This window comes from Neomonachus schauinslandi, chromosome 16 (genome assembly GCF_002201575.2).
Source record: "Neomonachus schauinslandi chromosome 16, ASM220157v2, whole genome shotgun sequence".
Taxonomy (NCBI): domain Eukaryota; kingdom Metazoa; phylum Chordata; class Mammalia; order Carnivora; family Phocidae; genus Neomonachus; species Neomonachus schauinslandi.
The window spans coordinates 10169242-10195672 of record NC_058418.1 but is presented as its reverse complement, the minus strand read 5'-3'; the positions used below and the strand labels follow the sequence as shown (position 1 = coordinate 10195672).

The following is a 26431-nucleotide window of genomic DNA, read 5'->3' as shown; positions in this document are numbered from 1 at the left end:
GAAGGGGTGGGTCCTGTGACGTCAGCGAGTCCGAGCTGCCCGAGACAAGCCTGGGGCCGGGGGCACCGAGCGGGGAGAGCCCGGCCCCGAGAGCAGAGCCACGAGAGTAGAGCGGGCGGGAACCGGCCGGGAGCCGGAGCCCCTCAGGCACCTGCTCGACCGCCCAGCGGATCGGCGCTCACGGAGTGGCCCGCAGGCCCCCGCCCGGGCCCAGTCCCTCCCGGGGCCCCCCCATGGCCCGGGCCGCAGCCCTCCCGCCGTCGAGATCGTCACCGACGCTGCTGCTCCTGTCGCTGCTGCTGCTGCTGCTGCTCCGGGAAACCGGTGAGAAACCGCAGACGCCCACCCCCCGCGCGGACCCAACCCCTTACCCACCTTCCGAATCGGAGCACCTTCCCCGCTCCACCCCCGGTTCACCGAGCCTCCTCTCTCGAGCCCTTTCCCTGGCTGGCCCCCACCGACTCCGACCCTTTCCTCTCTTGCAGCCCTCTCCCCCCATCACCCTTCTTTATCCCAACTCCCCAGCCTACACCGGACTTCTCGGTTACCCCCTCCCCCTTCCTCAGATTCTAACACCAAAAGGATTAAATCCGAGTCTTCGCGACCCCCTCCCCACCTCACACCGAGCTGTCAACCGGATCTAGGGTTCCGTCTCCGCTTACCCCCTCAGGCATGTGGGGAATTTACCCCCCCTTCCCCAGGAGGAGGGTCGCGATGAGGAGACAAGACCATCCCCATTTTCCTTCTCCCAGGGCTGGGCGTCTGAGGCCTTGGGAGAATTGAGGGCGGGGGCCCAAATGTCCAGGTCCCCCAGAGGGGCCGGGGAGCTCGGACTTTGGGTCCCTCGGAGGGCCAAGGATGAGTTCCGGCGACCTGGGGAACGACTCCAACCTTGGGCCTCAGGGAGATGAAGGCTCTGATTCTTGGGGCCCAGAAAACAAGGGGCTGGCCTGGCTCCTGGGCTCCAGAAAAATTAGGGGCTGGGGGCTCCGTCTCCTGAGTCCCAGGCAGAATGAAGGCTAGGGGCTATGTGTACTGGGTCCTGGTCAAATTGGGGGCAGACAGGGCTCAAACTTGGTTCCAGATTGTGAGCAGGGGGCTCTGTCTGCTGGGTCCCAGGTAAAATGGGATGGGGGAGCGGTGGAAGAGGCTCTATCCCGTGGGCCTCAGATTTAATTGTGAACATTGGAATGTCTTCTGAAATCCAGATATAAAATGTGGGCGGAGGACCCTGTTCTTGGCTTCTAGATGTAATCATGGACCAGAGGCTCTGTCGGGAAGCTGGAGCTCCGTCGGGGGTGTCCCAGGCCGAAAGAGAGGCTGAGTCCCAAGGGCTGGGACCCTTCCTTTGCCTTGTGAGCCGTCGGCTGGGACGTCCCTGGGGAAGTTTTACCGGTTTCACTTTAGCTGAACCCGGGCGGGAGGGGTAGGCGTTCTCCCGGGTCCCGGTTCCGGACTCCCAGGTTTCGGGACCTTATCTTTCCTCTGGTCGCGCCCTTGTCCTCGGAGCCGCCGCGAGGGGGGGGCCGGGAGGGGGGACGCGCGGAGCCGCCGCCCTAATCCCCCGCCTCTCCCTCCGCTCTGCCCACCAGCACCCTCCTATTCCCCTCAACCCCCTTGAGGGAGGGCGCAGCTCTCAGAGGAGGGAGGGGCTGGGAGGAAACAGGTGAAGGAGGTTCTGGCCCCGCCCCTTGCAGGTGACCGGGCTGTTTATTCTCAGCTAGAAACTCTGGATATTGGAGTTTCCCAAGGGTTTGCCCAGAAAGTGTAGGCGGGGGCTGGGGAGGGTGGGGGGGGGTGTCTTGGGGGAAGCCCTGCTTACCCCTCTGACCTTATTTTTCCCAGCATGTCTCTGAGTTGTATCCCAGCCTTTACTCAGAGCCGGGTACTGCCTCTCCCTTGGTGTCAGAGATAGGGAGATGAGATCAGAACCTGCCGCTCCAGGGAAATGCTCAAAACCCACCTGACCTTGAGCCAGGCTTTGACGTGATGCACGATCTCGTGGAGGATTCTAGATCTCCTTGGGAGACACATCCTATTCCTGTTCCCATTTTGCAGATGGGGACACAGAGGTTTCAAAAGGGCAAGCCTCTTTCCCAGGGTCCACAGCCAGTCCCCAGGAAGCCGGACTGCAGACTTCAGAGCCTTCCTTGGCTCTGCTCCACTGGGTGCCTCTGAGCCTCCATTTCCTCCTTTGTAAAACTGAGATAGTAACCCCTTCCCTGCAGGGCCATTGGGAGGAGTCAGAGCTCCCGCTGATCCCATGTGAAAGCTCTTAGCACCTGGGGAGGGGGCCTTCCCCTTTCCTGACCCCTCATCCTTGTGCCTACGCTCCCTGCTTTTCTCTCTGCCTCCCTCCCTCTCTCCCTGCCCCCCCCCCATCGCTCCCCTCTTCATTTCTCACCTCTCTCTGCTCCTCTGGCTCTCTCATCTCTCACAGAGCTCTTTCTCCCTTTCCTTTCCATCCATCTCTCTTTACCTGTCTCTAGCTCCTCAGCCTTCCCCCTCCTGGGCCTCCGCGGACTGAGGGTGCACCACCTGGGCCTCCAGCTGGGTCTTCCCCAGCTTTCACTGCTTATCCTTGTCAGCCAGGCAGCCCCACAGTAGTGGAGGGGGATGGGAGGGATGGCGGGCCTGCTGTCTCTTCGTGTTAGGGAAGGGGGACTGGGCAGCGAAGTGGGGGTGGGTCTGCTCACAGGCGGGAGCAGGGAGGGGGGAGGGATACACAGAGAGGATAGAGATACAGGGATGGGGACAGAAGCCCATGGAGAGTGCATCTGCAACAAATTTAGGGATGGGGTCAGAGACAAATACTAGAATGGAACCGAGAGATGGGAAGAATGAATTACAGCCCACAGCAGTGGGACAGAAAGCTACTGAGAAGGGACAGAGAAAGGCGGGGGAGGGAGCTGGACAGAGACAGCAGGATAAAGGCAAGAAGTGCCTAAGGAGAGAGACTTAGAGGTTTGGTGACGGGCCCGGGAGCCCAAAAGCCCAAAAGCCCCCAGCCATCAGTGACGGAGATGTCATGACCCAAGAGGTCAGGGCACAGGCGAGCCTCAAGGCCAGCAGTGTGTGGGGGCTGCAGGGAGTGGCGCACATAGGAGGGACAGGGAGTTAGGCATGCTGGCCAGCTCCTCCGCCCCGCCAGGGACGCTGTTACATTTTTAATGTCCCAGCGATGCTGAGAAATGGGGGGAGGGGACCCAACGAGATGGCCCAGGCATAGGGACAGTATGTCAGAGATGGGCAGAGATGGGCAGAGATGGGGAGACCTAGGAGGCAGGGAGGTCCCAGGGCCAGAGACCCTGAGAGATGTACCCCAGAAACCCCGAAGGATTAGAGACCCCAGGAGTCAGTGCAGGGCGCTGGATTCCAGAGATGAGGAGACCCAGACCCAGTGAGACTGGGCTCTCAGATGTCAGACAGAGAGGAAAGAGAATATGAGAACAACTAAGGATGTGCGCGATCTGGGGATAGTGAAAATGTTCCGAGATGGGCTGCGGTGTGCTGGAGGCCCGAATCTGTGAATACACTGCCACCAAATATATAGTGTATGAATATACTGATGCCACTGAACTGTGAGCTTCCAGTGGGCGGATTGGATGGTATGGGAATTATGTCTCAATAAAGCTGTTAGAATGTGAGAGATACGGAAAGCAGAGACTGAGAGGGATGGAGACAGAGACCAGAGACCCTAGGAGTTGGAGGCACATAGGGACTGACTCAGGGCTCAGGAACCAGATGCAGAGAGAGACATAGGAGATCAAAGTGACAGGACCTGCAAGAGGGAGGCCAGAGTCTCTTGGCCGGAAACATATTTGGGGCACGTGTAAACTGGGTGTGGGAGCGCTTCTTTCTGTCCTAGGGGCTCAGCCAGGAAGAGCAGTCCCAGAGACTCACCCCCAGAAATACCAAACCACACAGGTGAGGCCTTCAGGGTGGTCGAGCCCCTGCAGAAGGGCAGGGAAATCTCAGCCCAGGGAAGGGCGGGATAACCGCCATCTGAGAGATGATTGGGGGAGACAGGGAGGCAGGTGCAGAAATCCTGGGCACGGCCAGGGAGCCACATATCCTAGCTGCTGCTGCTCACCATCCTCCCCAAACCGGCTCCTGGATGTCCGCTGTGGGGGTGGGCACTGTGATTAATGCAATTAATTAATTAGCAAGGTGGCTGAGGCAGCAGCTGAGGCCAGTGCTCAAAGTACGTTGGCCTTCCAGGGCCTGCTCGAGTCCTGCCACGCCCTACAGGGCAGGTCACAGTGTTTATGGGTCAGGAGGGGGTGAGCCAAGCCCTGAGGAGCCAGCCAGGCAGGAGTCCAGGAGTCCGAGCCCCCAGCCCCCTACTTCTCTGGGGCGCACACGCCTCTCTACTCTGCCACCAGAAAGCCCACAGCCTGGGGCTGTAGGGAGAGGAAGTGCATCTGGGGACCCGGCTGACTCCTCCTTGAAGCTGTCACTAGTCTGGCTTGCTGATGAGGGAAGCTGAGTGAGTTCCCTGTTCCCAGGGCCTTACTCTCCCACACTGTGGGGCCAGCCACGCCCCAGCCAAGGTCACGGCACCTGCCCAGAAGCATGCCAGATACTAGGATTCTGATTCCAGGCCAGCCATCCCCCTGGGTTCAATTCCCGTGCCTCCACCTGACCCGCAGAATATCTGGGCATCGGCCCACCCCTGGGCCCCTAACTCCCGCAGCCTGTCGGCCTCATGTGCCGGCCAGTCCACCTTTGAACTTGCCTCCAATCCGGCTCATCCTTCTTCCTCATACCATCCCCCCCGCCCCCACGTCCCTGCCCCATCCCATTCCGAGGGCTCTTTCAGAAGCACACATCTAACCCTGCCCACCCCCGTCAGGTGTAACTCTCCGTGGCACCCAAACCCGTAACTTAGCCTCAGCCTGTGTGATCTGGTGCACTGCTGTTCCTCACCTTCATCTCATTCATTCATTCATTCATTCATTCAACATAATGGAGCTCCTACAGTGTGCCAGGCACCTTCTAGGCTCCGGCGCCACATTAGTGAACAAAGATCCCTGCCCCTGGGCCCTGATGTTCTCATGGGGAAGACACATTAGGTGCCTTGAGGAAAATGAAGCAGGGTCTGGGGTGGGGGTGGGGGGTTGTTATTATTAGGGTGGTCAGGGGGTGCCTAGCCGAGCAAGGGCCTGAAGGAAGGGAGGGTGAGAGAACAAGTGCAAAGGCCCTGAGGTGGGGCTTGCCTGGCATGTCTGAGGAACAGTGTGGGGGCCGGTGTGGCCAGAGCAGGGAGAGCCCAGGGGAGAGGATGGGAGACTGGATGAGAAAGAGGATGAGCGAGGATGACTGGGGGAGATCATGCAGGGCCTTGTGGGTTGCTATAAAGGCTTGAGTTTCTTTCCTGAGTGAGGGAGCCACTGGATGCGATGGATCTTCAAGCCAGAGGATTTTAGAACCTCATTGATTCAGCGAATGTGGAACATCCACTGGGAGTCAGTCCCTGTTGTGGATACTGAGGGCTTAGCTTGTGAGCCTAACAGGGCAAAGAATCCCTGCCCTGGTGAATCTCCAGGGAGTCATGAAAGTCCAGGGTGGAAAACAGGGAGGAGGGCTCTGCAGAGGAAATGGGGGAGGGGCGCGGGGATCTCTGGGGCAGAATATTGGGGGATGAAAGACCTGCCTTAGGAGCCTGCCCCACAAGAAGCTAAGAGGGTTGTTTGTTTGTTTTTTTTAAGATTTTATTTATTTGAGAGAGAGAGAGTGCACAAGCAAGGGGAGCAGCAGGCAGAGAGAGAAGCAGACTCCCCTCTGAGCTGGGAGCCCACTGCAGGACTCAATCCCGGAACCCTGAGATCATGACCTGAGCCAAAGGCAGACACAACCAACTGAGCCACCCAGGCCCCCTAAGAGTGGGGTTTTTTTTAATCCTCTGAAGCAGGCAGTGCTGAGACATGACCCTAGATCCAGATCCGGGAGAGCCGCCTCCCTCAGAAGATAACAGGCATCCTGCAATCACAAGGCCTTCCTTAGAATGGTAAATCTGAGTCCCCGAAGGGACCCAGGGACCCGAAGTTGGGGGTGGGGCTCCGTGGGCCTGAGCTCAGGTTCCCTGGAAAAGGAATTGAGTCTCCTTCAGGAAGCCCTCCCAGCCTGCCTCGGATGGGTCAGGCCTTGGCTCTGGGTTCTTACCCCCACCCACCTCCCGCCCCCTTCAGTCTTCCTGGCATCCTTGATGATGCCTATTGGTGGGACATTTGTCTCCCCACCACATTGTCAGCTCTTGGAGAACAAGCCCTTGACTTGTCCTGTCGCTTCTGCAGCACTCCCACCCAGCACAGAGCCAGATACTAATTTGGTGGTGCATATTTCTTAAAGATTTATTTATTTGAGAGAGCGCGAGTGTGCAGGGGAAGGGGAAAAGGGAAAGAATCTCAAGCAGACTCCTTGCTGAGCACTGAGCCTAACGTGGGGCTCGATCTCACAACCCTAAGATCATGACCTGAGCCCAAATCAAGAGTCAGATGCTTAACGGACCGAGCCACCCAGGCGCTCCCGTTCGGTGGTGTTTATTGAGCACTTACTACACATGCGCGACCCTTGTGTAGGCTCTGGGGGTACAGCAGGGAACAAGACAGGCATCCTGTCCAGACCATCGGTCCTGGGCCGACGCTCTAGCACCCAGGACCTCTGCTGAGTCGCTGTTTCTTGCATGGACCCGCGTGGGATGGGAGCGGATTCCAGTTCCTCCCTGGCCCCCACCACCAAATCTCTTTCAGTTCTAAGTCCCCCTCAAGAAGTCAACCTCCTGGGGGCACCTGGGTGGCTCAGTCGTTAAGCATCTGCCTTCAGCTCAGGTCATGATCCCAGGGTCCTGGGATCGAGCCCTGCATCGGGCTCCCTGCTCGGCCCGAAGTCTGCTTCTCCCTCTCCCACTCCCCCTGCTTGTGTTCCCTCTCTCGCTGTGTCTTTCTCTGTCAAATAAATAAATAAATCTTTAAAAAAAAGAAGAAGAAGAAGTCAACCTCCTGCCCTGTACCCAGTCTCCATCTTAACCTCTAGGTCTTCTCTTGAGCCCTTGTCAGGACTTTTTTGCTGGCTGGCCAGGTTTCCATCCAGCTCCACCTGCCCTTCAGGTTCCCTTGCTTTTTTTTTTTTTTTTTATTCGACAGGGAGAGAGACAGTGAGAGCAGGAATACAAGCAGAGGGAGTGGGAGAGGGAGAAGCAGGCTTCCGGCAGAGCAGGGAGCCTGATGTGGGACTCGATCCCAGGACCCTGGGATCATGACCTGAGCCGAAGGCAGACGCTTAACGACTGAGCCACCCAGGTGCCCCAGGTTCCCTTGCTTTAAGCCTAGTCATTCTCCAGCTGAGGAACCCTCAGTGGTTCCCACTTGCCTCAAAGGAGAGAACCTAACTCCTTGGCCCCACCCTACTTGGCTCTCTCCAGACCTCACGAGGCCGGATGATTTCTCCTGACAGAGTGCCCGTCCCTCCTCACCCAGCTAGAAAGGGGCAGAGCCTTTGGAGACCCTTGTCCCACACTCAGTGCCTTTGGAGGCCAGGTGGGGCAAGGGTGCTGGCCCCTGAAGGAAGAGGCAGCCTTTCCTTCACTCCACCCAACTGGGGACCCCCAGGAGCCCCACATCCTGATTTTTGTCTGACCTTTAATCGCCAGACCCTTCAGTGGGTTAGTAGATTGTTGAGTGCTAGTTCATGTTTGAAACAATGCTCTGTGGGCCAAAAGTAAATACAAGCAAAGCCGGATTTGGGCTGCGGCGGGCGGCTACCGGCCTATTTGACTCACTGGTACCAGGCCCTGCCAAGCATTGATGGGAGCAAATCATTCCATGGAACTCTCACAGGGGACCCTGGAGGGTGCCTTGAACATCCCCATTTTACAGATGGAGGAAGTTAGGCTCAGAAATATGGTCACCCACCTGGAGAGGGACTGAGCCAGCAGGAAGCCTGTGACAACCTGCTCAGGGGCCCCCCACTCGGCAGCATGGCCGGTCCAAAGGGAAGAAGGCCCCTTTCCCAAAATGTTAACTCTTGGGCTGTTTGGGGACATGTGTGGGGATTCCATGAGATGGTATATCTATTACGTAGTGGTCTTGACCGATGGCTTCTTTCCAAAAGTTTCTGGGACTGGCCCCGCTGGTGGGATGGCCTTCTGCCGGGGACCCTCTCATTAGAGTCTCCTGTTAATGCGTCCTGGGTTCCTGTATGGGGCCCGGCGGTCGCACACACTCCCCTCCCCCCACCTCGGCCAAAGACAGCTGGGCAGCCGTTGCGTCCCTTGCGACAGGGCATGTGCCCTTGACCCACCTCGAGGCTGAATGTCAAGAGCCACTTGTAGTTATACTTACCTGGCCGGCCTTTATTTAACAAACCCTGATGCCCTATTTCCTGGGGCCTCTGTGCTAAGTGCTCTACAAATAGTCTTTCATCTTTATAACAACCCCTAGGAAGTGGACCCTATGATTATCCTCATTTTATGGCTGAGGAAACCACAGTACAGAGAGGTTATGTGACTTGCCCCAAGTCACATAAGCAGCGCATGGCGGAGCCAGGATTCGAACCCAGGCAGTCTGCCCTCCCCACGCCGTCCTGCCTTGCGCAACAGAGGAACATTCCTCTTCATCCTGGTTTCTATTAAAAGTGAGAAAACAAGGGGCGCCTGGGTGGCTCAGTCGGTGAAGTGTCCAACTAGGAGTTTCAGCCCAGGTCGTGGTCTCAGGGTCATGGGATCTCTGCGCTCAGCAGGGAGTCTGCTTGAGATTCTCTGCCTCTCTCTCTCCCTCTGCCCTTCCCCCTGCTCGTGCATGCTCTCTCTCTCTTTCTCTCCTAAACAAATAAAATCTTGAGAAAGAAAAAGTGAGAAAACAAAAGGTAAGTGAGAAAAAAAAATACACATTCACACAAAAACATGTACGCACACGTTCAGAGCAGCTTTATTCATGATCGACAAAAAGTGGGAAGAACCCCAGTGTCTGTCCACTGATGAATGGATAAAGGGAACATGGTGCATCCAGGCAGTGGAATATTATTCATCTGTAAAAAGAGAACAAAGCACTGGTGTCAGGACTGATAATGCGTACAGGGTTTCTTTGGGGAAGTATAAACGTGCTCTAAAATTGATTATAGTGACGGACACTACATGCAGCAAGTCTTGTGAATATACAAAAAGTCATTGAATTGGACACTTAGGACATCTTAATAAAGCTGTCAAAAAAAAAAAAAAAGATGAGAGGGCACCTGGGTGGCTCAGATGGTTAAGCGTCTGCCTTCAGCTCAGGTCATGATCCCAGGGTCCTGGGATCGAGCCCCGCATCGGGCTCCCTGCTCAGTGGGGAGTCTGCTTCTCCCTCTCCCTCTGCTCCGCCCACCCCCCTCCTTGTACTCGCTCTCTCCCAAATAAAAAAAATCTTAAAAAAAAAAAAAAAAGATGGGCTAAGAGGGCTGTAGGTTTTCTAGAAAAGTGAGAGAAAGTATAATTTATGCAGAAAAAAGTGAAGGCTGCCCTCACACTGTAAATATGGAAAATTTTATTTTGTGATAGGCTTATTTATTTTTCTATTGATTTATTTTTGAGGGGGATTCTTCTTTTTTTTTTCTCCAAACATTTTATAATGGAAATTTTCAAACATACAGGTCGGTATATGTTGGAAGAACAGCTCAGGAGCCTGCCTCCCCCTCTCCCGCCAGACTCCACATAGGATTACATTTTGCCACATTGTCTTCATGGCTTTCTCTGTAGCTTGTTTTGGTTTTGCTGACCCATTTGAGAGTATGTTGCAGACATGATGGTGTAGCCCTGTATCTTCTGACACACGGGAATGCTACGTGCCTACAACTGAATCACCATGATTAAGAATGTTAGTGAAAGGGGCACCTGGGTGGCTCAGTCGTTAAGCGTCTGCCTTCGGCTCAGGTCATGATCTCAGGGTCCTGGGATTGAGCCCTGCGTCGGGCTCCCTGCTCTGCCGGAAGCCTGCTTCTCCCTCTCCCACTCCCCCTGCATGTGTTCCCGTTCTCACTGTGTCTCTAAAAAAAAAAAAAAAAGAACGTTAGTGAAAATTCTAAGACGCCTGGGTGGCTCAGTCGCTTAAGCGTCTGCCTTTGGCTCAGGTCATGATGATCCCAGGGTCCTGGGATTGAGCCCCATGTTGGGCTCCCTGCTCAGCGAGGAACCTGCTTCTCCCTCTGCCTGCCGTTCCCCCTGCTTGTGCTTGCTCTCTGGGTCTCTGTGTCAAATAAATAAATACAATCTTTTTTTTTTTTAAGATTGTATTTATTTATTTGACGGGGACACTGAGAGAGGGAACACAAGCAGGGGGAGTGGGAGAGGGAGAAGTAGGCTTCCCGCGGAGCAGGGAGCCCAATGCAGGGCTCCATCCCAGGACCCCAGGATCATGACCTGAGCCAAAGGCAGACACTTAACGACTGAGCCACCCAGGTGCCCCTAAATAAATACAATCTTTAAAAAAAAATTTAAAAGAATATTAGCGAAAATTCCACAGTAGCCCATAATCTATTCCAGACTCCTATATCCCTGGTTTTCCTCGAAATCTGTTTTCTGGATGGCCCTTTTGGAACGGGGACCCCACAAAACCTCCTGCATGGTATTTGGGGCCCACATTTCCCAGTGGGGCCCCTCAGTGATGGCCCCACCTGGCCTGGAGGTGTCTGGGTCCTCCCCCCACCCACCGCTCTCTCTCCCCTTTCTCTCCAGGGGCCCAGGATGTGCAAGTTCGAGTGCCACCCGAGGTGCGGGGCCACCTGGGGGGCACCGTGCAGCTGCCGTGCCACCTGCTGTCTCCAGGACCTGAAGTCCGAGTCTCGCAGGTGACGTGGCTGCATGTGGACGCAGCCGGGGTCAGCAAGAGCGTGGCCGCCTTCCACCCTTCCTACGGTCCCAGCTTCCGCGGCCCAAAGCCCGGCGAAGAGCGACTGTCCTTTGTTACTGCCGGGCAGAGCCCCGGGACCAGGCAAGGCACGGAGATGGAGCTGCGGGATGCCACGCTGGCCCTCCGGGGACTGACAGTGGAGGATGAGGGCAACTATACCTGCGAGTTTGCCACCTTCCCCAGTGGCACCAGTCGGGGGGTGACCTGGCTCAGAGCCATAGGTGAGCACTGAGGGCGGGGAGTGGGAGAGGCGTCATGGGGGAGAGCCCCCTTGTGGATCCGTTTCTCTCTCTGCTTCAGCTGTAATACTGACTTTCCCTGTGGTCTTCGGTCAGCTAGCAAATATCCATTAAGCGCCTACTGCGTGTCTGACTCTGTCCTGCAAGTTGAGGACACAGCAGGCCACAAGGCATACAGAAATATATATTGAGCACCTTCTATGTGCGAGGCACTACTCTAGGCTCTAGGAGTAAAGCAGTGAGTAAGAGAGAGCTCCCTGCCCTACTGGGGTGTATACTTCAATAAGGGGGTGCAGAGTAAATAACATCAGTAACAAAAATAGGAGGGGGTCAGGTGGTTATAGGTGCTATGGAAGCTGGGAGGGGCGCAGGTTACAATTTTGGCTAGGGAGGCCTGGTGAAATCTGAACAAAGACTAGATGGAGATGAGGGAGCCCTGTAGGGCTATCTAAGGGAAGAGGATTCCGGGTAGAGGGAATGGCAAGTGCTAAGGCCCTGAGGCAGGGCGCATTTGAGGAAGAGCAAGGAAGTCAGTGTGGCCAGAGACTTGTGAATAAAGGGAAGGTAGGAGGGGGCAAGGTCAAGAAGATGATGGGAGACACGGATCACAGGCAGCCTCATGGACCACGTGAGAACTTTGGTTTTCGCCCTGAGAGAATAGGAACTATGGGAAGTTCTGAGCAAGGGACAGGAGTGATCTGGCTTTGGTTTCCACAGGCTCCTTCTGGCTGCACATTGGGGACAAGGGTGGAAGCTCGGGGACCACAGGGCAGGAGGTAATGGCAACGAGACCAAGGTGGAGGCAGTTGGGGTAGCAAGAAGAGGTTGAACTTTGGAAATATGTTAGAGGTAATGCCAGGGAATAATCAAATTAGCAAACAAAGGGAACGCCAGGATGTTGTGATCCTCCCTCAGAGGACGCGACCCGGTGGTCGCCTCTAGACAGAACAGACAGCAAGAGCCTCTCAGTCAAGTTCTGAAGCGTGAGGAGTCACCTGTGGACGCATGTCCTCAAGCCAGGAATGGATGCACACAGGGAGGGAACAGCATATGGAACAGCCAGAACATGGGAGCAAGTTCGGCATGTTCCAGGAACGGAAAGGAGGCTGGTGGCCAGGGCTTGAGTGACCCCTCAACGGGGCAGGAAAACCAACAGGGCCAGATTGCGCGGGCCTCCTAGGCAGAGAGGCAAGGCGGCTGGACTTCATCGAGGGCAGACGCAGTGGGGGTGGGGAGGAGTGGGTGGGATAAAGCCTCCTGGTGTTTTGTTTTGTTTTTTAGAAAGATCCTATGTCTTTCTAAATCTTGGGCACTTGCCTGAGATCCCACCTTCCCCCAGCAACGTCCCAGAAGCCACATCGCGCTGGACACAATCTTCCCTCTTTCAGCCCCGGAGGGCTTGAGTAGTCTACCCTGTACCGTCCCTGGGAAAAGCCTTCCCTTTTTAACGGAGCCTGAAACCCCAGTTGTTTCCCATAATTCAAAGCACAGATCTCCACCACACCACCCCTTGCAAAGGTCACTCCCTGTGCCATCATGCGTTCTGTTCAAGAAATACGTATGGGGCACCTGCCTCCCACCAGCTACCTCCTGGGGCAAGAGCACAGAACAGAACAGCCAAAGCTCTGCTTTCACGGAGGACCAGGTGACGTGACTGCCCCTAAAAGGGAGAGTCAGATGTCAGGGAAGTTCCCTTGAGGAAGTGAAGCCTGGATCTGGAGGAGGAGAAAGTGCAAGCCAAGGAGAAGGGAGACCAGAGCCCTCCAGGCACATGGTCGCCAAGACCCTGAGGTGGGTGGGAGCAGGGACTGAGAGGGGCATGCATGTGCCCAGAGCAATCAGAGGACAGATGGGTGGGCGACCAGGGAGGATGTGGGGAGGCCCATGAGAGGCTCTGGCAGGCAGGACAGAAGGCGGGAAAAGGGAGGGAAGTAGAGGCAGGCTGTACCACATCAATGAGCTCAGGAGAAACCCAGAGAGGTCCACAAGGTAGCCGGAGCCGTGAGGCAGAAACTCGGGACAGTCTGGTTAAAATTGCAGGTTAGTCATTAGGGACGTTTTATTGTTTCCCTCCCAATATCTTTCCATGGTTTCCAGGAAGATGGGTGAAAAGGGCAAAAAATTTCCAGCTTTGGGAATCTCCGCAACCTTTATCCCACTTCTGGCACCACCATCTACTGGTGATTACAGGAAAGAAGTGGAAGGCCTTTTGAGCTGGACCTTTGAACTGCATTATTCTGCTTTGGCTTTTTTGGAAAAAATCTCAGCCTCTTCCAGGCTTTTGGACACTGTCTCTGCTTTTCCTGCAGAGGAGAACAGACAGAATAATATCACGGGGCACACTTAGCATAGGGAGTGCCAGGCACTGTCCAGAGGGCTCTTTATATCAATTTAATCTGCCCAACAGCTCTACAGGGTGGGCATTTTAATTCTCCCCACTTTACAAAAGAGGAAACTGAGGTACAGACCTGGGAAATGGCTTACCCAAAGCCAGGCACCTGCTAAGCAGCAGAGGTGGGATTTGAGCCCCGGTGGTTGGGACCTGCCTGCTCAGCCCCATTGCCAAGGCGTCCGTGGAAGGACCGCAGGTGAGGAGTGACGTACGCCCTCCATTGCTCTCCCCAGCACAGCCCCAGAACCACGCCGAAACGCAGGAGGTCACGCTCAGCCTGGAACCTGTGCCCGTGGCCCGCTGTGTCTCCGAGGGGGGCCGCCCCCCCGCCCGAATCTCCTGGTTCTCGCCCCTGGACGGGGAGGCCAAAGAGAGCCAGATGTCAGGGCCCGTGCCCGGCACAGTCACCATCACCAGCCGATTCACCTTGGTACCCTTGAGCCAAGCAGATGGTGCCAAGGTCACCTGCAAGGTGGAGCACGAGAGCTTTGAGGAGCCCATCCTGCTGCCCATCACCCTCTCTGTACGCTGTGAGTGTGTCAGGATGTGAGCACATCCCCAGTATTGTCTACACTGGCTTTTCTAGGGCACTGTCTACCCTCTGCCTGAGCGTTGTCTGCATCAGCCCTCTGGGTCAAATTTGGCACTGCCTTCCTGCCTATTGTCTATACCGGCTCCCCTGGGCGACGTCTACGCCCTGTACCCCCTCCTCGGTCCCCTGGGCGACGTCTACGCCCTGTACCCCCCCCCCCTCGCCTACACCGGCTTCGCTAGGCTCTCTCCTTCCTGCCACCATCAGTGGTAAGCTGGAATGGGTTTGCAACGGCCAATTTTATACATTTTGTCCCAATGCCACGTCCAGTGAGGTCATATCGACAGCTTGAAATCAACCACTGGGGAGTATTTATGCCAAGAAAATGGGCAAACTACACAAACTGTCTCCATCGACACCCCCAATATTACCCCATGGACCTGGCCAGAGAGTAACTTAACCAGCTCTTCTTCGCCCTGTCCAAACACACCCCAGCCTCCAACTCAGCATTCTCCACGCCGGCTCCCCAAGCAGCGCTGGCGGTTCAACCAATTCCTTTATCTGCTCCGGGTGTGGCAGAAATAACAGGCATTATCTTTGTGGCCCCCTCAGACACTGCCCGCACTAAACAATAACTCCCTTGAAACGACCCAGGTGGCATCCCTGGACGGTGTCTGCGCTCACCTCTGCAGGCGTAGCCCAAACTGATTTGTCCCAGTTTCCATGGGTCCGCCGCCTGCCAACCCACCTCATTTCTTTAGGATTCCCGTCTCTCTGCCAACCTATCCCTTGTTCTGGGGCTCTCCCTGTCTCTGAGCGAGTCCCCCCATTTCCTCCAGACCCCCCTGAGGTCTCCATCTCCGGCTACGATGACAACTGGTACCTCGGCCGCAGCGAGGCCACCCTGAGCTGTGATGTTCGCAGCAAACCGGAGCCCACGGGCTATGACTGGAGCACGTGAGTCCTGGGTGGTCCCGGACTCCCAGGTCTGAGGGAGGAGGGGGCTGGGGGCCTGGACCCCTGGGTCTGAGGGAGGAGGGGCTGGGGGCCTGGACCCCTGGGTCTGAGGGAGGAGGGGCAGGGGGCCTGGACTCCTGGGCCTGAGGGAGGAGGGGCTGGGGGTCTGGACCCCCAGGTCTGAGGGAGGAGGGGACTGGGGGCCTGGACCCCCGGGTCTGAGGGAGGAGGGGCTGGGGGCCTGGACCCCCGGGTCTGAGGGAGGTGCACCAGGGACCTGAACCCAAGAGTCTCCAGAAGGAGAGAGCTAGCAGTATAGCGTCCTGAGCATTAAGTTTTGTGTCCCTGGAGCTTGGATTTTGAAGGCTGTGTCATCAGGGACCAGGCTTGTGCTCCCCTGATGTCCCCCCTCCGGTGACCCCCACACCTTCCAGGACGGCAGGCGTCTTCCCAGCTTCAGCAGTAGCCCAGGGCCCCCAGCTGATCATCCACTCAGTGGACAGACTGGTCAACACCACGTTCATCTGCACGGTCACCAACGCCGTGGGCACGGGTCGCGCTGAGCAGGTGGTCCTCGTGCGAGGTGAGCGGGTCTTGGAGGTGATCGGCTCCCCAGGTGTTCCTCCCTTTGGGGTTCGGGGGGGGCCGCGTTGGGGGGAGGCTGTGCCGCCGGCCTGGGGAGGGATTCAGACCCGCCTCGCCGATGAGAAAGGAGGTCAGCATGGCTCTTCTCTCTTGCCCCCAGGTGGGATCTGGATTGGGATGACAGGGTAGGCCACTGGTGGAAGAATGAGGAGGATGAGGCCTCTGCTGGGGGCTTTCTAGAAACTAGAGGCGTGGAGTCTCCAGGAGGAGACCCAGGGACATTGCCCCGGGCTCCAGTTGGAGAGACACATCAGACAGCTAGACAGACACAAACAAACGCATTTGAATACTGATTTCCTATAGTGAGTGCTGGTCAAGTCACATCAGGAAGTCAGTTTTTGCGTGAGTTGGGACATTTGTGTTTCTAGAGGGGGTGTTTTGGAAATGGCGGCTGATGTGTTTATGGGTCGAAGGTTCTGTGAGTCTCCTTGATAGGAACTCAAACTCAGATGGGTCCCAAGACGGGAGCAGAAAAGAACAAAGCCAAACTAGGCCTGTGGCACCAGCTGATGCAGATGGGGTCGAAATCACAACTGTAGACCCACACACCTGGAGGGAGGCTGTGTGCCCCGAGACATAGACACGGGGACCCCAGGGCTGGGAACAGAGTCCCTTTCATGTCACAGTGGGCAGAACCCGCATCTCCAGAAACATACTCTGTGCTTTGAGATTGCATCGGAATCAAAACAAACTCACCCAAAACAACCCGCACACTCAGACCCACCGTCACCAAAACATGCACCCCCAAGAGAGCAGGGGCACACGCACTGAACAAAGCCAGGTGACACCCGGCCAGAGTCTCCCAAGATGCCACGTGTAGCTGAAAAAAACCGTTCTTGGAAACACCCGCCCAGCGCCACCATCCATGCAGAATACCTGTGCAAACGCAAACACACACCACCGGGAATAGTGGCCTTGGTGGGTAGGAGAGGGGGCCCCTCAGAAATGTGACCAAAGACAAACGTACGTAAGTGTGAGGGCAGACACACCCATACACATCTGGAGACGGGCGCCATGGCCAGAGACGGACAGAAACAGATCCCCTTCCTGAGACATAATCTTACACTGCACTTACACGCACACGTACACACACATACACACACACACAGCCCTGGAGGGAGACGCTATCACGCAGACGTGCCGACGCGGTGTGGGGGAGAACCCGGACAGCAACAATTCCACACGCAGAAACCGTCACTCACGCGCAGATCCTGACAAAGAACCGCAAAGACGTCCTCAGAGGTGCACGCCCGCAGAAACTCTCCAGAAACCCTGCTGCTTTCAACGGATCGTCATCTGACAAGTATTTGTTGAGGGTTCCTCTTTGCTGAGCATTCCCCTTGGTGTTGGGGATACGATGGTGAACAAGATGCAGTCCCCACCCACCCTTGAAGACACACGCAGAGAGGAGGGATGCCCGACTGGAAATCCATCCCCTGAACCTCTATCCCAGATACACACCCGGGAAACTGGCCTCCCCACCCGGAGTCAGGAGGCACCTGTTAGGGGCAGAGCCTGCAGGACACAGATGTAGCCACGCCTAAGGCTCCTCACAGGAATACACAACCACAAACACATGGATGCCCCCCTAAGACCCTTTAAAACACACAGAAATCCCAGGGCTGTCCCCCGCTGGAAACGGACTGTCCCCCTCCAAGAACAGACCAGCTTCAAAGTTAAGCCCTTCATCAATATTCACCCTGTAAAACACATATTTAGCCCTGTCAGGAACTGGTGTGTGTGTGTGTGGGGGGCGGCTAGCAGGGAGTGGAGCACACAGAATCACCCCCCCCTCCCAGAGAGACTCAGCCCTGTGGAAAGACACCCCTCCTCCGCAGGGAGCCCGATGCGGGGCTCGATCTCAGGACCCTGGGATCATGACCTTAGCGGAAGGCAGATGCCTGACCGACTGAGTCACCCAGGTGCCCCTCAGTCCCAGCTCTTGAGTCACATCCGGAGGGTCTCAGAGACTCACCGCATTCCCACACATGCCCAGACGCAGACGTGCGGTCACAGACACGTGGTTTGGGGTTCACATTAGCGAAGTCTTAGGTACACAGGTCGTGCCACAGGCTAGACATGGCCTCAGGGAGACTTGGAGAACTTTTGCCCCACAGACCAGTGAACACACCCACCAGTTCCAAAATACCACCTCCAGAAATGCAGATAAACATTCCAGCATGCGCCGAAACAGGTTCCCAGACGTCACTGATGGGCATTCCCACCAAGAAAACTGTCATGCCTCTAACCGGTGTAGACGTATTTCCAGAAAAAAATGTTTCACAAAATAGTACTTACCCTTCCTACTTCGGAGACACTTTCTATTCTACCTTTTTTTTTTTTTCTTTTTTTTTAACTGCTCCTTGTGAATCACTAAATGCATTTGACAGCCCAGGGGGTCATGGCTCTATTTGAAAACGCCACTCTTAAAAGAAACAGGTGCCCTAAGGAGCTTGGATCCCAGCCCCTCTGCAGGGTGTGGGGAGGAGGGGTTTAGGTGTAAGTGGACTCCCCCCTCGCCCCCCCCATTTCTCCCCATCAGGGCCTGCATGCAGGGGTGGGGGAAGGGGCGTGTATAAAATGGTTTTAGTTCAAACTGCTTCAATGGTCTATTTGGTGTGGGGCCCAGACCCCCCCTCCCTCATCTCTCCTGCCCCGCCCCCTGGACCCTTAGTACTCCCTGGCTTCCTTCTCCACCTTTCCCAGACCCCTCCTCTCCCAGCTGCTGGCCCACTGCCAGGAGCACTGGCCTAAAGGGCGGGACAGTGGGCTTCATGAGCCCCCATTTGCCACAACTGGGGACATGGCCCAGATAGGAGGGAGGCCACATCGCCTGGACCAGGTGCTCCCAGCCACTTCGAAGGGGGAGGAGGATTATCAGGAGGACCCTCCCCCTTCTTTCCTCCTTCTCTCAAGTCCAAAGGCCTTTGGAATCTGACAGTCTTGAGCCCAAATGCAGCTCTGCCTCTTCCTGGCTGGATCCACCCAAGATTCCATGACTCTAACCTCAGAGCTTTTGTGAGAAACCACCCCAGCCCGTCCCGAGCGGGTCGCAAACTCAGATGCCTACGGGGTCCTGGCCAGTGACCAGGTGGCCAGGGGTGGAACCCCTGTTCCGACCCAAGCAGCCAGTCTTCACTCAGCTGCTGCCCATCACCAAGTGGAGATGAGAGATCGGTGTGGCCCGATCTGAGTTTCTTTTTCCCTGAAAGAAATCTTGGATTTTTTTGATGAAATCGCCTGGTTTTTGCAGTGTTAGCAAGTTTAATTTTTGAAAAGCCCTGTGCAGGTCTAAGAAAACACGTCTGGGGGCTGTCAGTTGGCAAACCCCGGCCCCCCACCGCCGCAGTCCCCCCTCCCCCAGAACAAAGTGCCTAGTGTGTGTAGCACAGAACAGACGGGTTCTCCCTTACCCTCCACCTTCTCCATCTTCTGCACAGAGTCACCTCCCCAATTTTCCCATCACTGCCCCTGTTGTACCCTATGCCCCCCCCACCACAGATGTGTCCTCTTGACCTCGTGTCTCCCTTTCTCTCTCTCACCCCTCCTTCTCTCTCCTCAGACACACCCCGGGCCTCACCCCGAGACGTGGGTCCAGTGGTGTGGGGGGCCGTGGGGGGGACACTGCTGGTGCTGCTGCTTCTGGCTGGGGGGTCCTTGGCCTTCATCTTGCTGAGGGTGAGGAGGAGGAGGAAGAGCCCTGGAGGAGGAGGAGGAGGAGGAGACAGCATTGGAGGATCCTACGATCCAAAAACTCAGGTGTTTGGGAATGGGGGCCCCGTCTTCTGGACACCAACCGCCCCTGGTCCCCTGAAGCCAGATGGCAAGGATGAGGAGGACGAGGAGGAAGAGGAGGAGAAAGCAGAGGAAGGTCTCATGTTGCCTCCACCCAAGGCTCTCGAGGACGACATGGAGTCCCAGCTGGACGGCTCCCTCATTTCACGGCGGGCAATTTACGTGTGACCCCGAGACAGACAGAGACAGAAACAGAGCCAGCCATGCCAGCCAAAGGGTTCCAGACTGGTTGGACTCGTTTTTCTGGACGACACTGGAGCTCAAATGCTCCCTCCCACTTCCCTGGGATTGGGAGGGGGCTGGAATCACACACTGGACTTGTGTCTCCAGGGCTGCATGGGGACCCAGAGAGGACCCCCCACCCCAGAGAACTTGTTTTTGGCTCTGGCCTGCCCTGGCCCCGTGACACTCAGGAGTTAATAAACGCCTTGGAGGAAAACATCGGGGGTGTCTTGTAATACGTCAGACCCCCTCACTGGGGGGTGGGACAGGGCCTGCTAGGTCCCAGGGGGTGGGAGCCTGTTGGGGGCTAGACTTGGGAGGCCGGGGGAGGGGAGGGAGGGCTCTGACTACTTGTATCATTCAAGGACATACTGGATGCTTGAGACCCCCAAGGCCAGTGCGATCCAGGAAGTGGGTCGCTGGCTTCTGGGCTTAGAGGCTGGGAAGGTTGGACTTGGGGTGGCGGGGGGGTGTCCCAGGACTGAGGCTGCCTTTCTCGGGGAGGGGATAGCCAAACTGTTGAGAGCCCAGAGCTCCCCAGAACGGGATAGGGAACCTGGACTCCTGGGCCCTTGTGGGGAGGGGGCAAAGCTCAAACTTGACCTTCTGCGGTTGCTGAGGATCTTGGGAGGGAGGGAGGCCCCCTGTGTTCTCTGGGCCCTGAGGATACAGGGCAGGTGGAGGTATTAAGGAACCAGAAGAGTCCCATCTTGAACAGTGGCCTTTCTCAGCCTTCTTCCTCTTGCCCTGATCCCAAGGGGGGTTTCAGTGATTCAGAGGGGAAGGGCTGCAGCTCTGTGTCTCTTCCTCCCTCCCCCACTAGAAAATCTCCCAAACCCAGGCCTGGGAATGAGGGAGGGGAGTGGGAGGGGCCGGGGTCCGTCCCAGTCACCTCTGCTGTCCTGAACCCTCCACAGCCCCCTCTCTTAAGACACAGGTGGAGCTGCCTCTGGTCCAGCAGTGGTCGTGGGGGGCACCATGGGGGGGGCACCCAGGATGCCTGCACTGAGCCACCAGGTGGGGCTTGGGGCGTTCATTTCCCACCAGAATTGACTTTCGCTTATTACGCCAGGGACACAGAGGTGACTCAGGCAGACAGAGCCCTGCCCCCCCGCCACCTCCCTGCCAGGGCATGTCACGATGGCTATGTGTGGACTGAGTGAGCAGCAATTACCGTTGTCCCCCCAACTCTGAAGCCCTCCCAAGGCCACCAGGCTCTGGAGCAGGAAGAGTAGAACCCAGACATTCTTCCTCTGGGCAACTGTATCTTCTCCTCTGAGTAATAGGGCTGACAGAGAGTGGAGCCTGTGGGTGAGGCTTGTGCACAAGTGCGGTTTCCTCGTCGCCCCCCTCGGGTCCCCCATGCCTCCTCCCCAAAATGGGAGGGAAGTGCCAGCAGGCAGGGGCGGGGATTTGGACAGTCTGGCGTGGGGTAGGTCCTTGAGCACTGGCGCTGGGCCCCTCCTTGCACATCTGGCCATCACCAACCGTGTGCCAGGCCGTGCCCCTTAGAGCTCCCAGTGTATTGTGGAAATTGGCAAGTAAACAGGTGACATCAGGGAGGGAGAAGGGCTCCAACCGAAAGGCCCAGGGGGCCACAGCTTCTCTCAATTCCTTTTCCTGTTAGGTTGAAGGAGCCACACCCTCTGTCCAGGATGACTCCATTCCCTGTGATGAATGAAGGGTTCTGATCCTGATTCCATAACACCCACTTTTCTGCGCCTCTTAGCTCCATCCCGTCCCCTCCCTTCCCTCCTCTCCCTCCTCTCCCCCTCTTCTCTGGCCCCACGGTTTCCTTGCTGGTCCTTCAAAGTAACAGGAGGCTTCCTCCTCAGGGCTTTTGCACTGGCTGTTTCCTCTGCTTGGAATGTTCTCATTTCCTCGTGGCTCACCCCCTTCCGCTCCTTCAGATCTTTGCTCAGATGTCACCCCATAGTAAGTCTCTCTCTGACAACCCTTGGGGTCCCCCTTCTGTCACTTCCTTACCACCTTCCCCACTCTGTGTTTTTACCTTCGATCGCTCTCTGCACAGCTAGAACAGATGTTCCATGGGAGCGGGAACCTCTGTATGTTTTGTTCGCCACTGGCACCCAGTAAAGCCTCAGTAAGGACTAGGGAGAAGAGGCAGGCAGATGGGTGATGACTTAGGGAATAAGGAGCTGTGGCTTCCTCCCGGAGACCCCCTTACACTGTCCCTCTTCTTGCAGAGACCCCCAACACAGCAGGCGCGGGGGCCACGGGTGGCATCATTGGGGGCATCATTGCTGCCATCATTGCTACCGCTGTGGTCGCCACAGGCATCCTCATCTGCCGGCAGCAGCGGAAAGAGCAGAGGCTGCAGGGGGCAGAGGAGGAGGACGAGTGAGTGATGGGCCCCAAGAAGTGGGTGGAGGAGGGGTCCCGGAATCGGGGAGCCTGAGGGGTGGGGGTAGGGGGACTGACCCCAAATAACTGACTTAAGTGGGGTGTAGAGGAGAGTTTATTTCTGTCTCCCGTAGAGCGTGGGTATGATAGCTATGCTCTGTGAAGCCATCAGAGCCCAGGCTCCTGCTACCTTGTTGCTCAACTTTCCCTTCACTCGAATTGCAAGATGGCTCCCCATACTTCTAGCACTGTCTGCATACTTGACAACCAGATACAGCTGTCCTGGCCTCAAAGCCCCCATTTCTGCGGGGACAAATAGAGGGCAGTGAGCTGCCCTATAGGGGAACCCGTCACTTGGCCTCACTTCCCATTGGCCAGAACCTGGTCACATGGTGTACCAGCTTCAGGGGAAGCTGGGAAATGTAGTCCTTACTCTGGGTGGCCATGTGCCCCGCTAAAATCTCTTACAGGAGCCTAGATATTGTGGGGGGAACTAGCCACACTTCTCTGTGTGGGGCACTTAATGTGCCAGGCTTGGTGAAATGCATTTTACATGTGTGACCTTGATGAAGTTTCACATCCGTTCACTGATGCAACGAGTATTCAGAAAGTACCTACTCAGGGCCAAGCCCTAGAGGTTAGGAATGCAATGATGAGACAAACATTTTTAAAGTGTTCACACACATAAATGCATCATGGAAACAGAAATTCTCACAGGGAGCTAATGATACCCATTTTATCAAAGAGGAAACAGGTCCAGAGAGCTGAAATCACTTGCTGAAACTCATCCATCAAGTGAGCGTTTGGGGGGCAAAATGACTCTGAAGTAACACTACCCAGTGTGTATGTGTGTTTGTGTTTCTGTGTGTGTGTGTGTGTGTGTGTGTGTGTGTGGCAGGGGTAGGGACACTTGTTAAGAATGCAGATTCCTGAGCTTAGAGCAAACCTACTGAATCAGAACTTCTACAAGAAGGGCTTGGAATCTGTACTTATAACAAGCTCCCTGAGTCATTCTGATGCACAAGGAAGTTTCTGACCCACTATCTTTAACATCTGGTCAATTTAAACCAACAACTTGCTATCAACCTCCTATGCCCAGCCCAGTGCTGAGAGCTAGTGGTGCCTGAGATGGCCCTGGCCCTGCCCTCCTGGGAGACAGACCCATCCCTAGAGAGTGGCAGAGATGGGCTAGAAAAGCTGAGGGAGCTGTGAGAGGCCAGAGGGGCACTTGATGTAGCCTGGTGGGTCAGGGAGGGCTTCCTGGGGGAGGCGAGATCTGAGCTAGGGATTGGAGACATAGTAGACACTCATCATGATGTATGCAGGATGCGCTGGTCTATGGGTATGTATAACAAGGGAATTTTAACATAGTTTGAAGGCCAGGAAAGCCTTTCATTTATTCATTCTTTTTTTTTTTTACAAAGATTTATTTATTTATTTGAGAGAGAGAGAGAATGAGCAGGAGGGGCAGAGGGAGAGGGAGAATCCCAAGCAGACTCCACACTAAGCACAGACCCCCACACAGGGCTTGATCCCACGACCCCGAGATCACGACTTGAGCTGAAACCAAGAGTCAGATGCTTAACCGACTGCACCACCCAAGTGCCCCTTGTTCATTTTTTAAACAAATACTTGCTGACTTCCTCATAGTGAGTTCTGAGAACACTGCTGAGGACACAGATCTCATTTTTCCCTCACATTGCTCATAGTGGGATAGTTATTGAATGATATCAGAAATAATGTTTCAAATACAAACTCAGTAAGTGCCCCAAGAAGGAAGAACAGCTAGATATAACCATATATCAGGAGTCCCTAATCCTCCTGGAGAATCAGGGAGGCTTCCTGGAAGAAGAGAAATTCATGGGATGAATAGGAGTTAGCTGGGCAAGGGGGCCTGGCGGTGGGGGCGCGGCACAGCAGAAAGGGAGATCGGGCAGAGGGAAGAGCATCTGGATAGGAGGGCTTCTCGGGTCTGAGACTCCACTTGACCTACCTCCTACCCAACAGTCTGGAGGGGCCTCCCTCATACAAGCCACCAACCCCCAAGGCGAAGCTGGAGGAGCCTGAGATGGTAAGCACTTCCCCTGGAGCTCAGACTGCCCCCACCTCCACACCTACCTTTCCCCACTGAGGCCGGGGCTAGGAGGGGGGACTCCTGGGGAGAGGCCAGCTGTGAGAGGGTCCTGACCCTCTTCCTTCCCTTCAGCCCTCCCAGCTCTTCACTCTTGGAGCCTCAGAGCACAGCCCACTCAAGACCCCCTACTTTGATGCTGGCGTCTCGTGTGCTGAGCAGGTGGGAACGTGGGGGAGGGCAGGGGTGGGTTTAGGGTTTGGGTTTAAGGGCCAGGGATCAGCTCCTGACATAAAAGGTCAAACACTAAAGGTCACAACTCAAGGCCAGTGCTGTATCTCTAGTCCGAGCTCAGAGCACCAAGATGTGTTTAGGATTCAGTGGGGGAGATTATGGTTGAAAAAGTCCAAAAGGACATGAGGTTAAAGTCACTTAGTGAAGATTGGTTGAACATCTACATCTGCCAGATACCGTGCCCAGAGATGAGACAAAACTGATTGTTATTCCCCTCCGTGATCTACTGAATGTCAGGGGTCAGATATTAAAGTTGAGACAAATCAAGGTTCAAGGAGCTCTTTAGGGCTTAGGGCTTAAGGTTAAGTAGTTGAGGTCAAGATTGAAGTCAAAGGTTCATGGAGAAAGGCTTGTGGTCAGGGATCAAAAGACAAAGGAGAGGCCCAGGACTGACAGGCTCTGGGCTTTGAGCTGGAGACAAGCCATATCATTGCTCTAGTGCAATTTCCACCCAGGCCAACAAGGGATGAGGTCGGGTCTGGTTTGGCATAAGGAGATGGTCAGGATTTGGGGGTGAAGGGGCAGATTGGGATTCTGTGTAATGCACAGGAGATGACCTTGGGCTCTTTTTCCCTCCCTGCCCCCAGGATATGCCTCGATATCATGAGCTGCCCACCTTGGAAGAGCGCTCGGGGCCCCTGCTCCTGGGGGCCACGGGCCTGGGGTCCCCCATCCTGGTGCCTCCAGGGCCACCTGTTGTGGAGGGGGTTTCCCTGGACTTAGAGGATGAGGAAGAGGAGGAGGAAGACTATCTAGATAAGATCAACCCCATCTATGATGCCCTGTCCTACTCCAGCCCCTCTGATTCCTACCAGAGCAAAGGCTTTGTCATGTCCCGAGCCATGTATGTGTGAGCTGCCATGGCCCTGGCCTCTCACCTCTCACTTTTTGATCCCTCCACTCTCTGCCCGGGATCTAGTGCCCCCTGACCTCTGGCCAGGCCACGGTCAGTTAACACACAAAAATGCATCTCGTCTGTGACTTCTGCCTTGGTGGCTCCACTATGATCTCTAATCCATGATCTCTGACCCAGAGAAACCGGCCATGACAACAGAAACCTGGTAACCTTATCTCACATGGGGGCGGGGGAGTATGTTCCTGCACAACCTCTGACCCAAGGACTCCTAAGACTGTGACCTTAGATCATACCTCTCATGTCCCATCATCTCCGGACTCCCCCAAAATCCCAGAGAAGATCCCAGACCTCCGAGTTGTCCTCAGGCAGTAAAATCCCAATAGTTCTGCTGGGGTAGGTGTTGGGGGTACCCTGCTGCTCAGACCTGAGCCCTCCAGGCAGCAGAGCCCCACTCACCCCTCCCCACCCTGTCTGTTCCCCAAAGACAAGAGGAAAGGGATTCCCCAGCCCAAGGCTTCCCCATCTCCTCCCTCCTGCAGGCAGGAGTCTCAGGGTCCAGACCCTTCCCTGAGCCCCCACTACCCCAATTCCTGTCTACAGGGAATTAAGCCCCAGCCCAGGACTAGATGGGGTAAGCCTCATGCGGTGTACCTTTCCGGCCCCAGCCTTGGAAGAATTTGCTGTTACTTTGAAGCTACTGAGTCCTTTTACTCCTGCCCAGTGGGATGGGACCCAAACATCTCCCAGCAGGGGGTGGGGGGGAGGTTGGAGGCTGGGGATATAATACTGTTTTTGTAATACAGCATTTCCTACAAAATCTGAGTTTATACTTCAACCGGATGTCAACTTGTGTTTTCTGTGGGATGCGAAGGAGATGGGGGTGGGACATGATGGGAAACAAATAGGGCGCGTAGAGCTGAAGGAAATCAGTAGGCTAGAAGTCAAGATGGGTTACAGGCAAAAAAAAAAGGGGGGGGCAAAGATATAAAAAAATTAAGTGAGGGGATAATGAGCAAAATGCGTAAACAAAAAACATAATGATGGATAACGGAAGGAGAGGGGGAGGAGCCCAGCGCATGGTGGTTGATGACAAGGAACGGCAGTCTAATGGGTGACGGATGGAAATAAACGGAACAAAGATAGAAATGGCAGTAATTCAGTTTGAGGGGCTCAGGTTTAAA

The 26431-nt window shown here is 55.6% G+C and overlaps 1 protein-coding gene across 3 annotated transcripts; it reads left to right on the top strand.

Moving 5' to 3' along the window:
- NECTIN2 (nectin cell adhesion molecule 2) lies at positions 1-26082 on the top strand. Of its 3 annotated transcripts, XM_021681321.1 has the most exons (9): positions 1-324; positions 10709-11104; positions 13748-14044; positions 14886-15003; positions 15438-15586; positions 21873-22026; positions 24037-24100; positions 24236-24322; positions 24982-26082. In XM_021681321.1, exons 1-9 carry the CDS (start codon positions 234-236, stop codon positions 25246-25248), a joined length of 1623 nt encoding a protein of 540 aa, XP_021536996.1. In that variant the 5' UTR covers positions 1-233; the 3' UTR covers positions 25249-26082. The 3 variants fall into 3 exon arrangements, with proteins under 3 accessions (XP_021536996.1, XP_021536994.1, XP_021536995.1); XM_021681319.1 differs by lacking the exons at positions 21873-22026; positions 24037-24100; positions 24236-24322; positions 24982-26082 and adding an exon at positions 19211-19876; XM_021681320.1 differs by lacking the exons at positions 21873-22026; positions 24037-24100; positions 24236-24322; positions 24982-26082 and adding an exon at positions 16857-17242.
- Positions 26083-26431: the final 349 nt, after the last annotated feature.

Bases quoted from the DNA above. Each gene is read 5' to 3' on its own strand.
- NECTIN2 (XM_021681321.1), top strand. From the start codon at position 234: ATGGCCCGGGCCGCAGCCCTCCCGCCGTCGAGATCGTCACCGACGCTG. The intron at 14,045-14,885 runs GTGAGTGTGTCA...CATTTCCTCCAG, and splicing joins CATCACCCTCTCTGTACGCT to ACCCCCCTGAGGTCTCCATC. The intron at 15,587-21,872 runs GTGAGCGGGTCT...CTCTTCTTGCAG, and splicing joins GCAGGTGGTCCTCGTGCGAG to AGACCCCCAACACAGCAGGC.